The sequence below is a fragment of the Saccostrea echinata genome, unplaced genomic scaffold (assembly GCF_033153115.1).
Source record: "Saccostrea echinata isolate AGI-Se365-2 ecotype Australia unplaced genomic scaffold, CSIRO_AGI_Sech_v1 ptg000036l, whole genome shotgun sequence".
In the NCBI taxonomy this organism is placed as follows: domain Eukaryota; kingdom Metazoa; phylum Mollusca; class Bivalvia; order Ostreida; family Ostreidae; genus Saccostrea; species Saccostrea echinata.
In genome coordinates, this window is record NW_026889785.1 from 502,593 (window position 1) to 517,472 (window position 14,880).

The 14,880-nt window shown below is 33.5% G+C and overlaps 1 protein-coding gene across 1 annotated transcript; it reads right to left on the reverse strand.

Moving 5' to 3' along the window:
• Window positions 1-714: 714 nt before the first annotated feature.
• Window positions 715-8,772, reverse strand: LOC133199816 (uncharacterized). The gene is made up of 5 exons (XM_061335644.1): window positions 8,716-8,772; window positions 8,396-8,575; window positions 6,439-6,937; window positions 3,394-3,477; window positions 715-743 (listed from the first exon to the last, which is right to left on the reverse strand). The coding sequence occupies exons 1-5, from the start codon at window positions 8,770-8,772 to the stop codon at window positions 715-717; spliced, it is 849 nt and encodes a 282-aa protein (XP_061191628.1).
• Window positions 8,773-14,880: the final 6,108 nt, after the last annotated feature.

Genomic DNA, 14,880 nt, shown 5'->3' on the forward strand with positions numbered 1-14,880 from the left:
ACAGGCAAAAAGCAATTTTCATATACATGCAATACCCATGCATACTTCTGTAATTTTAACATGAGAACATTATGGGATGTTTTTATGCCCCTGTAAACGAAATTTGGGGGGTATATAGTTTTGCCCTGTCTTTCCTTCTGTCTGTCTGTCTGCAAAAAAAATTAACCTTGCCCATAACTTTTCAGTGGGTTTGGCTATGGCTTTCATATTTCACAAATATATACCTTGTAACCTCTTGATCTTGGAGTTTGATACACTTTTACAAAAAATAAATACCATGCCTTCACCTTGGCCATGACTTTTGAACAGTTGGAGCTAGGGCTTTCATACTTCACAGGTGTATTCATTGTGACCAGTTTTACAAAAGGACTTACGACTTAAGTCCAAATTTAATTCATGTAACTTTTTATTAACAGTATGTCGAAAAATTTTTTAACCTTTTTAAAAGGATTGTGAAAAGATATTTTTACACAATTTCAAAAAGAATTATCAATTTTGCAAAATTTTACAATCGTCTGAAGTTTTTGGTCTTAGTATTAAGTTCTTTTGTAAAACGGGCCCCAGACCCTTAAGTAGGTTATAAATATTTTTCACCTTTTGACACTGACCTTAGAATTTGGCCCACAATCATTTTATTGTTTAAATTGAATAAAAAGGTATTTTAAAATTCTTTTGCCATTTAGATTAGGCTTATATAATAAGAAAAATAAATGTTCATCCATCTGTTGTTTCTTGTAGGCGGCCTGTTTTACAGAAAAGATAAATGTTGATGTAAGGACTGTAGATGAAGAAATTTGTTAATGATCTTCAAATCAAGTTATTCCTTAATTGTAAAATCAGGCTTAAATCACTTTCATTTCTTCTGATGTTATTTTCCTAGGAGCCATGTCTGGCAGAAAGAGAAGACAAGATGGATGTTGAAGTAGGAAAAAATATATTTTAAAAAAACTATTATCCATTTAAACCAAGTGTTTTTAAATTAATTCAATTGTTGTCTAAGTTCAAATACTAAAGGAATATGTAATCTTGGAAAATATAAATGTTTTGCAAACAGAGTAAGAAATGAATTGTTGGAATTATAAAATTTAATGCTTTATTCATTCATACTTAACACTATGCATTATTTATGCTGTTCATATGTATTGTTCTACTGTGTAATATGTATAATGCATTTATACCTATGAGATTTATGTTTCTTGGTTTTAATAATATTTTAAATCTGAAGTATATGACCTATAAATTAAGATTGTTGTTTATAATCTTTAAATGGAATTTATTTTTTGACAGGAATAGCTAATTATTGAAGATTTTAATTGGTGGAACGTTAATTCTGTTTTTTTTTTCGCTAGGAGCCCGTTTCTGAAGATCCCAGGACTGAAAAGGGGGAATATGTTGATGTAAGTGAATATATAATGTAGTTATACCTAGCCTTAGGAGATTTATGTCTTTTGGTTTTAATAAAATCTAAAATGTTATGATTTTTATCCTCCTTTGTAACTAGCGGTTCTTTCTTATTGTAGAACCCCTCGCACAGCTGCACAGAGGATACAGGTATTGAAATGTCAATCTCCTGTGTACTGTAAAATCACTAATTTTCCTGAGGGTTTAATTTTCGTGGTTTTCAAGGTATGAAGAGACCCACGAATTTATGTTCACCATGAAATGCAATTTTTCACATATATTAGTACTGAAGAATTCCTCAACTACGAAATCAAATCCCCATGAACCAATATATTTTCCTCAAACCACGAAAATTTGACCCCTCGAAAATATGTGATTTTACAGTATTATTCCTAAAAGTACTAACAAAAGATTCCTACCTCTTTAATTGCTATTCATTTTTCAGATCCCTCTTTAATTATAAAGACAATCTTGGGTTCTGCACCAAGAGGTGTGCCCAGAATCAAGCCTGGGACACGATACCATGTGTGTGGGGAAGTCCTCGACTTCAATACCCTTAAGAACCAAAATTGGTTAAATGATAAGGTATTTAAAAGATATCATTTAGAAGACTTTAATATTATTGTTAGGTTCACTTTTTTCCCTGCCTGAGGTTTACATTTTACAGAATTTTCAAAACTACTGTAGAATCATCATTGTTTTTGGGAGATCAATGTTCGTGGATTTCGTAGGTCACCCTTACCCACGAATTTACATCCCCACAAACCTTTATTGTGTTAACATATTGATTCATTTAACCATAATATTTAAAGTAACCCACGAACAGGAAAAATTTTGCTTTCACACAAACATTGACCCCCACAAATTAAAATTATTCCACAGTATTTCATATTGTGTACTAAAGGAATTATCAATAAGAGAAAGACGAATTGCATATAGGTGATAAGTGTAGATGGCCATGGGTCTTTATGTTATGTCATGAATATTTGTTTGAACGTAATTAGAATGCAAGCCTTATTTATATTTTTTTGTAGGTTATTGATGCATACCTGTCTTTGCTAATGTTGACTCAAAATAAGAAGGATTCACATCACATATTTGTGATGCCTTCTTATTTGGCAGTTCTCTGGGAAATTGGCAGGTTCGATACTTGGTTGTATCAAAAGGTAAATTCTGCATTTTGAATGGTTAAATGAATTACAAAGCGTTAAATGTTTAGGCCAAAAAAAAATTTCTTTGTTCTCAGGCCCTCCCGAGGGTGCCTCATTGACCTTTTTTATTGCTAAATCAATAAAAAAAAAACAACAAATCACCTCCCTCATCATTTTTTTAGGTTTCGTACAATGTAAAAAGCTGCCTCATCATGTTTTGGGGGCAATAAAAAGTAAAAAAAAAAATGCCTCCCTCCCTCATCATTTTTTAAAAAAAAAAGGCATGAGAACCAAGAAATTAACTTTGCATGGCCTTAAATTGATTGTGTAGATTATATTTTCTCATTAAGTAGCAACATTTCCTATTTTCTGCAGTTCCTCAATCTACGTGTTCAATTTCAAAGTGTCAAAGGAAAAAAATATAATATACTAGTACTTTCTTCCCGTAATTTAAGCATAAAATTTATTGACTTGCACTTGTGGTTTCTCCAATGCAAGTTGTCTACAGCAAAAGTAGTATTTTGAACAAATAAAGGGTCTCTGTTCAAGAAGTATGCATGCAGATTGCAGACATTATCATATATCACAACAGAAGGTGCTGTTAATAAAAAACAGAATTTTTGGTGATAAATAAGGTAAGAGTGAAATATCATCTTCACTAGAATTGTAAACTAGTTTATATACACAACAAAAGCTTCAATCACCTATTGCATATGAATTACCCAGTAAATGTTTGGGGGAAAAAACAATCTTGATTCTAGATTTTTTAATTCTACTTCCTCTGCCTTTCTTCATGGTATTAAATCTAAATATGTCAATCTCAATAAATACACCTACACACCTGTTAAAAACCTCGTTCTTATGAAGGTAAATGGAACATTGGGTGACTCGTTGTTCTCCATTATCTGGAATCCATAGCAAATTCCTTTAAAAAGATAAAATAAAAAAAATAAAGGTTACGTAATAAACAAAAGCTATATTCAGTCAATGCCCTAATAAAGCCTCATGCATGTATTCTAATATTCTAAAAACATTGTGATGTCATATACATTGCAAAGTTTTGACCATGGAGCCATAATGGAGTTTCAATGGCAGCGATGTGCTTAAGTCTGTTGAAAAAAGCTTGTTCTGGACTTCAAATGTAAAACAAGAGGTAAATGGGCTATATCGCTTAATTGAGTAACTTTTGCCACGCTGATCTTCACCAGATTTCCTCCCTGTAAAACCTATTGTGACCCCATCCTACCACCTGGGGCCATGATTTAGAGAAATTATAATCTACACTGCCCCAGGACGCCTCCACTTAAGTTTCATCTTTTCTAAATCAGTGATTTTTGAGGAGACGGTTTTTTAATTACCCCACCCTACTTTTGCCTTTTCTTGATTACCTCCCCCTTGCAAGGTGACTAGACCCTTCATTTTGTCAATTTAAACTCCCCTTCATTTAAGGATACTTTGTACTAAGTTTGGTTAAAATTGGTCCAGTGGTTATTGAGAAGAAGTTGAAAATGTGAAAAGTTTACAGACGGACAGGTGGAGGGACTGACAGACAGCTAGACAGATGACGGACAATGGGTGATCAGAAAGCTCACTTGAGCCTTCATCTTAGGTGAGATAAAAATATTACAGGATAAACATAATGCATGATAACTATGTTGAAATATAAACAATATTTGGGCTTGGGTCAAAAATATGAAGATGGGCTCAGCAAATAACGCCCTCTACCATGCTGTCTTTTCCTTGCCCAAATATGAATTATATTTCAAAACCATGTTTTATATATATTTACATCCACTGAATATTTTTTCATTTCGTAAGAAAACCATTGCAGTTTATCAGTACATGAACAAGACTAAGCATATCACCTGTACAAATTTATTCATCAGTGGCTGTTCAATAATACAATAATTAATCTTTTTATCATACTTTAAATGATATAAATATAAGTAATAAAATGTCTTTCTTTGGTTGTTAGTAAGGGAATTAACGTCGTAGCTAATGCAGAAAACATTTTAGGCTTTTTTCCGCAACAGCTGCGAAAACAATTTCCTTCCTAACAGCCAAAGAGAGCATTTTATTGTTTTAATATAAGTAGTTATGCAGATTTAGTGCCATGTTCATTTGTATAATAAGACCATGTCTTGAAGTCATATCCTGCTTTGTGTCTACCTTTAAAGTATATCCATCTTTTAGAGACAGAGATGATCTTTGCAATAAATATAACCACTGCATATTTTTCTTAATTCATTTTATATGTCTCACTACAGGGATAACAAATAAAATTAAACACTCCCTACATCCAAGTTAAAAATTAAAACAAGATGTGTTTGTGAAACACTATGCACCCGGCGGCAACAAAGTTCGAAAAAGCTATTTTTAGCATATAAGTCACAGTCAAGGTCACAAGGTCATTGACCTTTGTGTCATTTGAAAGAAATGAATGAGTGGAGTATGCATACCAAATATGAAGTCTCTCTCTTTCCGGTTATAAGAGAGAAACTATGTTATTGGGATTTTTAACATTCCCAAAATTATCACTTGTTGATAAAGTTTTTGAAATGATTTTTACATATGTTATTGAGACTGCAATTGTCTAGTGTGAAGTCAACCATCTTAGGAAAATGCACTTCCGGTCGCGTGTTTTTCTGTCCTCAAGTTGAGATTTTGTTCACCTAAATGCTAAAAAACACTACATGACTGAAGTCAAAAACTTTCAGAACTTATAGTTAATACAGTATCTACATCATATAAAAATCGTGTCGTCACTTCCGGTCGTGACAGAAAGCGATGCAAAAAAAGTGAATTTTTAAAGTTTTTTTCTTTTTGCAGAAATGTTTGGCTAATGCAGATGTTAAATATACCATGACCATGCAAATTATTTTTATACATTTTATTCGTTTGGAGCACTTTCGTTCATGACAAAGTACATAAAGAAAACAGAAAAGTAATTCCGTTTGTTTTTTTCTGTATCTACATATCTTTGGAAGCCTTGAGATAACTTTTGTTATTATTTAGAGTAATCTTATTGAGATGATTGTGAGGTTTTTTTCAAAGAAGTCAAGACAACGGAAGACCTGTTATTGCCTAGGCAATAAGTATCTAGTTAATCTTTTTATCATACTCTAAATGATTATTTATATACTAGATATAAATATAGTCAATAAAATGTCTTTCTTTGGTTGTTAGTAGGGGAATTAACGCCGTAGCTAATGCAGAAAACATTTTAGGCTTTTTTCCGCAACAGCTGCGAAATTAATTTCCTTCCTAACAGCCAAAGAGAGCATTTTATTGTTTAAATATAAGTAGTTATGCAGTTTTAGTGCCATGTTCATTTGTATAATAAGACCATGTCTTTAAGTCATATCCTGCTTTGTGCTTTAAAGTATATCCATCTTTTAGAGACAGAGATGATCTTTGCAATAAATATAACCACTGCATATTTTTCTTAATTCATTTTATATGTCTCACTACAGGGATAACAAATAAAATTAAACACTCCCTACATCCAAGTTAAAAATTAAAACAAGATGTGTTTGTGAAACATTATGCACCCGGCGGCAACAAAGTTCGAAAAAGCTATTTTTAGCATATAAGTCACAGTCAAGGTCACAAGGTCATTGACCTTTGTGTCATTTGAAAGAAATGAATGAGTGGAGTATGCATACCAAATATGAAGTCTCTCTCTCTCATGGTTCAAAAGTTATAGTGAAGGTTAAAGTTGACAACAGACAGACTGGACAAAAACAACATGCGCCCCCGATCTATCGATCCGGGCGCATAAAAATGTTAAATGACACTCTTTATCACAAAGAAGTGGTTCTGGGGAAAAGAACTCATTATAAAGTAACAACTTTAATTACAAATTGTTCTTTTAAATGGTACATACCATGTTGACAAAAGACAGTGAAAATCCCTGGCAGTAATGTTGGGTGTTTGGTTGAATCTTTCCTACAGCTTTCAGCATTAAACTTTCCTTTGTCTGCTGCATACCTTCCCCTCTGACGGATCGGTTCAAGCTTTGGGAAAAAGGCAATCTGAGCGGCATTGTCTAACTCCTCCTTTGTCACAGGATCTTCAGTCTTTGGATTATGAAACTGGTCTGATGTATTTGGATTAGGAAATGTAGCTTTGGATTTGGCAAATACTTTGGAAATTATCTCTTTATACTCTGAAGAAATTTCAAATGACACAGATCTTAGTATTTCAAAAAGTAAAGGAATGTTAATTTGAATACTGTTCAGAAGTTCTGCATCCCTTGATATGTCTTTTGGAGACTCAAAAATCTTAGAAAGGATCTTTTCATTAACTGTATTGTATGGAATAAGAGCACATGCAGGTGATGGACTGGCCAGAAGCTCTAACAGGGGACGATGCTCTGGGGGCAGCTTTCAAAACATCCAATGTTTTCCATTATGTTGAGAAGAGGACCTAATGGAGGAAAACAACTGCTGATGCTTTTCTTCATAGAGGTAAAATCAGCTTCACACAGGGGTGGTACTCCCAAACAGTACTGCATTAAACTTTGTCTGTATTTCTTCTTCTTTATTACCACTCTCCCTTTGTGACTAGTATTGAAGAGAAGACACAAATATATTTTTCATTTACACACAACAAGATTGCCACTTTTCCTAAGTATTAAGAATAAAATTAAAATTTGTGAAAGTGCAAGGATGTGTCAATCAAACCCGACTGAAGTTTTACTAACTTTTAGATGAAATAAGATTTTTAATATATTTTTGTGTGCAATGCTTAAAATATATAAGTCGTATTATGATATAGTCTATTTATATTCCCTATATAATCTATACAAGCGCAAACAGTTCATAACACTACATATTCACCGGAGATTCAGGGCGCATGCAGCGGCATTGTGACGTCATAATCAACATCTCAAACAACGTTGTAAACAATGGTTGCAACGGCTGCAGCCAGCTTAGTTTCAGAGCAGGGAAAAAAAAACTATCACAGAATTATTCTTAAAGATTGGACGTCTTACACAAAGTGAAACTCGGAAAGGAAAACACGGAAGTTACAAATTGTAATCTGGACATTTTCTTTTTTTGATTTTCAACGACGGAAGTTTGTAAATGAAAGTGGCGTCGTCAGCCTTCAATGTCTTATTTATTCAAATTCAAACTATATAATAAAACAATTATGGACTCTTTTGATGTTGAATATGGTTTGTTATTCACCAGAAAAATATCAATATTGACCTCGGCTTAGATTGGGGAGAAATAACTTTTGGAAAAATTAACACATTCAATTGGGAAAAAAGGTACCTTTTTTGAATTGGTAATGGGGCCCATACACGGCCCCAATTATAGAGAATCGAGAGCCCTGGTGATATAGATATTTGAACCATTAAATAACCATCCACCACTGCAAATCAAATCACAGAAAAAGAGACATTTCTACTGTAAACCAACTTTCATTCGCGTGGGAGAAATATCCGCAAATTTCGTGACCTCCATTAACTCGCAAATATTAATGAATGTGAACCAATTATTTTAATTGGTATTTGTAGAGAATGTTTCTTGTCATGAAAATTAAATGCCGCGGATTGATTTCAAACTGAGAGATAGCGATATAAAACATGATGCAAGTAATAAATTGTTTAAAGTATTCTATTGCATCTACAGCATTACAAACTGACTTTCCATAAAAATGAAATTGTAGTCTACTCCACTTATACCTTCAAGGATTAATACCGGTATTTATCTCTGTGCTTGACATTTATTAGATAATTATCTTCCTTCCATCAAAGTTGTGGTCTTTTCAGCTCCATTAAAGCTTTCCCACTGAACAAAATATTTGCGAAAAGACAAGCTGGTGTTATCACAGACTATGGTGCTTTGTGATGGGCCACAGATGTCACACTGGAATCCCAGGTCATAGTTGATGTCAAGTAAAGCGAGATATGAGTACCACGCATGTCTAAATTTGACATACGACATTCCATCTGCATTGATACCATATCTGCTAGTTCCTCCATCCAAATGTTGAACTAAGCATAGAGAGTGCATCTGTAACAAAAAATACACTAATCTATTAAATATACAATTTAATCATCTTAAAAAAATCTTAAAAGGAATGGACGTTTTGCTTGGTTACAAATGTAACTTATTACAATGATCACTATATTTTACCAGTGAGACCTGTTTACCCTTATCGTTTGATTAGATTTGTCCGTGAGATTTGGCATTTGCCAGTAAGATTTCATTTTCCATCGATTTTGCTTTTCTGATTGCTAAAATATGCGAAGCACTTTTATGTAAAGTTTGTGAGTACAAAGGCATGAGTTTACACATCGATAAATTCTGAAAAAAGAACGTTTAATTCTTATAATTCCAATTACGAAGTTTTATAATTACTTCTCTTTGGAGCCTCCATACAAACTGTTATTTCTGTACAGCGTAGGAATACTTCATGCCGCGATGTGGAAATGAATCGCAATCGAGATGAACGTCTAGAAAGTTCAACTTTAATTGTCAAAACATTTAATAAAATAAGCTTATAAAAACTCTTCGAATATTGTTTAAGTCAACAAATATCGTAAATACAAGTAGACTTCAAAAATAAGTCCTTGAACATGTTGACATAACGACCGACGCTCTAAAACGAAAGAAGCAGACCGACGACAACCTTGATTTGCTCTGGTTTGTTCAAAGACGGGACAGAATATAGGGTGTAGAAAAATGAATTTGATGCTAATAAGGCAAGAGTCTAAGGTACGTTTCTCTTTCCTATCACAGCGCTACCGAGAACTGAGCTGATTTGTTTTGTAGGAACGTCGCGAATATTTCAGAGATTTAAAATTCACACTCGTGATCTGACAGTGACATAAACATAATATTCCCGTCTGTCAGTCCTGTATGTCGTCAGTTTTGTTTTTATTTAATTTCAAGTTTCTGTAATTGTTTAGCTAAAACACAGAATAGAAGTAACGATTTGTTTCATTTTTTTTACAATAAAAGCTATGTCAAGAAAGTAGTTCTGACTGAGAATTTATCGATGTGTAAGCTTTTTCGTCAGTTTTGTTTTTATTTAATTTCAAGTTTCTGTAATTGTTAAGCTAAAACACAGAATAGAAGTAACGATTTGTTTCATTTTTTTTTTACAATAAAAGCTATGTCAAGAAAGTAGTTCTGATTGAGAATTTATCGATGTGTAAACTTTTTCTTGAATTTGTTCTCGTCCAATCAAAACACAGGAAATCAATAAATAAAATTAAGATTGGAATTATTATCATGTAATTTCGCTAGATGCATCACTCGCAAAATAAGATTACTCGCTTTTATTGATATGGTGCTGAAATCCAAGTCAATTCTCTTGATCATCCGTCCACTCGCGAATACATATTCTCTCTATTTGACGTTTAAGAGCCATTTTGCGATAATTACATGTACTCATGAAAAATAAGGAATTTACAGTATTCTACTCAATACATTACATTCTCATCATGAAAGGTTTCATAAATAGACATAAAAAAGAATACAGTAATACATGCTTATAAAGGAGTGCCAGAGAGGGAGGATTTTGGTTTGTTACAAGCATGTTTTACTATGTGTTTAACAGGTCGAGACCACTACCTTATATGGAAGGCAATTTTCAACACGTGACGATGCCTTCGTCACACTCCTTCTCCAATCAAGTGAATGAGTCCCAAAGCATGACAGTCTACTATGTGTTTACGGTTCAATGGCGACACGTGGTTTTCGTCGGTTTACTGCATAATATTTAACTCGTCACCGGAAAAACTGTAGAGTTTCTTTATCACTTTATAAGACCAAAATTGAAAGATTATATTCTAAAGGCATTGATCCATGCTCACATTTAATATTGGAGTTGTTTTAGATGATTAATAGTTGCTTCGAATACCGTACAAACGCTTTGACATTTGCATGTACATAAAACACTTTTTGATAATATTGAGGGGTTAAATAATAATTGCACACCTTCTCCTGTTGTCTAAAACCAAGGACCTATATACTACCTGCTAAAACTATGTACACGTATATCACGTGAAAAAAACTCAATGTTTTATCGACACGATAGCACCTACGTCTCTTTGAACAATGGGGTTAGGCCGATGTATTATAAGTTGATATAAGGCTTCATAAAGCAAATTTTGTAAATGTGAGCATAGAAATGAAGGATTATATATCATTTTAAATATTTCTTTCACAAATCTCAAAAAAAAAAATCGAAAATAAGTTTCCTAGGGACAATTCAAGTTGCTCTTTTTTTAACACAGCTGGGTACTTGTAGTAGCCCACAATGCATTGCGGCTCATTCAGCAGTAGGTAAAGTAAACAGATAGCTAATTTACATGCAAATTTATGCTGACGTCAGAAAATCTAGTGGTCACGACCTGTTTAAGAGATAGTGTCAATTAGTTTAATGAAAAGGATACATGTACTGACCTGAGAAGTACACATCTGGGGAAATATCATCAAAGTCATCAGCGAACTTTTCAACCATTTTTACATGCATACACCTCGTTTCTGAGAAGTCTGAAAATTTAAAAATGAAGTGTTTCATTCAGGTACAAATTTCTATTATATATATATTACATGATACACAATGAAATGGGCTGGTACAATTCAACGCGGACGGCCGAGAAAACATTGGATTGAAATTCTGGTTTGAAATTCATTTCCAATCCACCTCAGCTACGCTAGAAGGCACCTTAGTACTGATTGACCCAGAAGATAAATATCAATTTCGGTATAGTTTGAAAATAATATATAAATCAGAATTTTCTGTCCAGCGTTTTAAAGAAATATGTGAATGGACAAATATTTGATTTCTGTATAATTTATGTATGTGTGCGGGGTGGGGGGTGGGGGTGTGTTAAGGATCTTGGAAATAAATAAGTTGTCAAACATTTTTCATTGAAGACAAAACTAAACGAGAACTTTCCAATAGGGACAAATACCCCCCGCTGGGTTTTTCAGAGAAGGTGCCAATTCACAGACTTTATGGATCTAAGAGGTGTTCACAATTTTCTTACAAAAAATTGCAGTGAAAATGAATTTCAAACTAGAATTGCAATCCAGTGTTTTCACGGCCGTCCGCGTCGAATTGTACCCGCCCATTTCATTGTCTATCATTAAATGTTTTGATTTTAACAGATAGAAATGAAGTAAGCTGCATATTTCCAATCTTGCCAGTTAATGTTCCATGGTCTTAAATCCAGTTAAATAATAGTTAAAATACCATATAATCCCTATTAACCGCCTCAGGTGCTTAGAAAATTGCGAGAAGGGGGCAATTCTTTTGGTATTCTCTTTGTAATATATCACATCTTAGCTTCAAAAAATATTTTGAAAAAAAAACATAAATTCAAAGAATTTCCAATATAATGTCCAACTTTACTTTAAATGAAGATATGCTTAATGAATCATTTTCCAACAAGAAATCGGATAGTAAACAAGTTTCATTTTTTTTGCAGAATTTTGATACGATTCTAGATAATTTTAATCACTGTACTGAGGACCTTTATTTCCTGACAATTGGAAAAGACCGGGGGGGGGGGGGTTATAGGGGAAGGAGCGGTTAATAGGGATTTAACAGTATAACATATTTAACCTTTAGATGAAGTAAGTAGATTTGCAGACAATGCATCCACAAATTCTGCATGAACTGGATTACAGGAGCAGAAGCAAATCCATCGAGTGTCTCCTTCAAATCTGACTGCTTTCCTTCTAACAGTTTGTATCTGATGCTTCTGAAAAATCAATCTTCATTATGAAATTCTCAAATTTATGGGGAATTCTCAAAAATACTTTCCATATGGTGGATTATTTCTGACAAGTTGACATAAAGATCTGACAAATCAACATAAAGATCTGACAAATCAACATAAACATATATTGTATGACAAGTGGATGCAGAAAAATGTCTCGGACAAATATATTTTTTGATAAAGTAAGAACAAAATATCAGTATCTTCTGCTGGTTTACCAACGTTAAAAAATATATCTTTAAATGCAAGAATATTAAAGTATACCTTAAGTTCCTTTGTTGTTTCATCGAAGTCAGCCAGAGCAAATACAGTCATGCTGCCATTGCACGGACAAAAATACAGTGATTCAACAATTCCAAGACAATCAAGTTTGAAACAGTTGTCAATAGGAATACTGCAGGATGCTACAGAAACTTCTTCCATAATCGGAGGAACTTCATTTTGCTTAAAAATATATAAGCAACAACTTCTTAATGTAAATCTAATGAAAAATTCGCCTATTGTTATTTTAATTTCAATCTAATTTGAGAAAGAAAATACCATGTCTTCATTGAATGTGGACAATGGAGCTGATTTCTTGACATACTTAGCAGAACTGCTGTTTGCAGCACAAACATTGCCTTTCCTCCTTAACTTTGGTGGTATTTTATTCAAGTCATATTTTAGAAATCCTGGTGCTTGCACTTTATTGAGGGCAAGTGATGGTTTCTGCAATATATGTATATATTACTATAGTTATCCAAGTTCAATCAAGCATGTATGGGGATTTACCCCAGGTTTTATTACATACACCCTGAGTCCTAAGGGTGTATGGAATACAACCCAGGGTAAATCCCCATACACCCTTGGTAAATCCCCATACACCCTTGATTGAACCTGCATGGATAACGAATTTAGTTTTAAGTACCTATAAAAATTCCTTGTAAACATCAGAGTCTAATCAACTGTGTCTCAATTTATTGATAAGATAACGATATGTACTTTAATGCATCTTTTGGTCAAATGTCATTTGGTTTTTATCATAGAGAAAGTATGCATTGTGACGTCTCGTTTTATTTATTCCCAGCTCAAGTCGGGTGAACGGAAATTTACACTCAACTCTGTAACCAATCAAAGCTCGTGTTACACGCTACATAGGAAATAAATTTATATACACATGTACACGTAAATAAATGAATATGTCAATGGTTGTATTGATCGACCCTCTGTAAATTTCAATCTATATTAGGCATTGATGTTTACTCCAAATATTACAGTATAAAAATAATTTCAAGTCAACTAAAGGTTGTGAAATATTATTTTTGTATTGTTGTTTATTCTTTTGTTTTTCTTACCTTACTTGACATTAGGAAATGATTTGTTTTCACCATTTCCTAGTAACAAATGTCTTCAGGACTTGACTTATGTTGCCCTGTCAGATCTTTATCTTGACTTGTCAGATCTTTATGCGGACTTGTCAGAAATAATAGAATGTCAGCTGATGGCTAAAAGTTGGAATGGGCACAATTTAAAACAACTAGGGGTTAATGTGAAAAATTAACAAAAAGAAACAAGTATTGTTATTTCCCTCCGACAATCGAGGAGTAAAATAAGAATTTTCACACCAATGACATCTTTGGGTGACTGCTTACTTACCCTAAACAGGTTGGGATGACTCGTTCAGATGGGACATAATGGTAGAGAGACACCTCGGCCCGTCACGGTTGACACCTCGGCCCTGACATGTCGGCCAAGGATTATTGAGTAAATTGACACATCGGCCCATATAAAAGACAACTCGGCCCAAGCAAATTTTTTTGGATAGAAAAAAATATCCAGTGTCTGAATTGATATTACTTTCTTTATAAAAAAATCACACTGGGGAGAGGATACTTCTGAAAGTCCTTAAATTGCATCTCTCTCGTATGGAAATGCGCAATGTAAACTAAAGGCTTAGTAATACCGTATCATCCCTATTAACCGCCCCGGGCGCTTAGAAAATTGCCAAAAGGGGGCGTTTATTTTGGTATTCCCTTTGTAGTATTTGATATTGTATCTTAACTTAAAAAAATATTTTGAAAAAAAAATAAATTCAAAGAATCTCTAAATTAATGTCTAACTTTACTTTAAATGAAGATAATCCACCCAAATTATGCTAAATGAATCAATTTCCACCAAGAGATCCAATCTCCCATGCAGAGTTGTCGTTCGTTCCTCTCTCAGACACCTCTGCAATGGGCTCACGTCAAGATTTTTGACATAACGTATAAAACGTGATATTTGCAGATTTTTTTCAAGTCAAATTAACAGTTGTGGTTTGATTAAGTAAATATCTACCTCAAAATTTAGACATAAGCATAAAAATTGAATTGTAATGAATTAAAACAAACGCATTATTTCTCGTGCTTATCACTGTGATATACGCGAGCCAACGACAGAGGTGAATGTATGAGCCGATGGTAGAGAGAGCAAGAGATCGGTTAATAAACAAGTTTCATTTTCATTTCCTTTAAATTATGGCAGACTTTTGATACGATTCTAGATAATTTTAATCACTGTACCGGGGGGCCTTATTTCCTGACAATAGTCACGTTTCGAGTT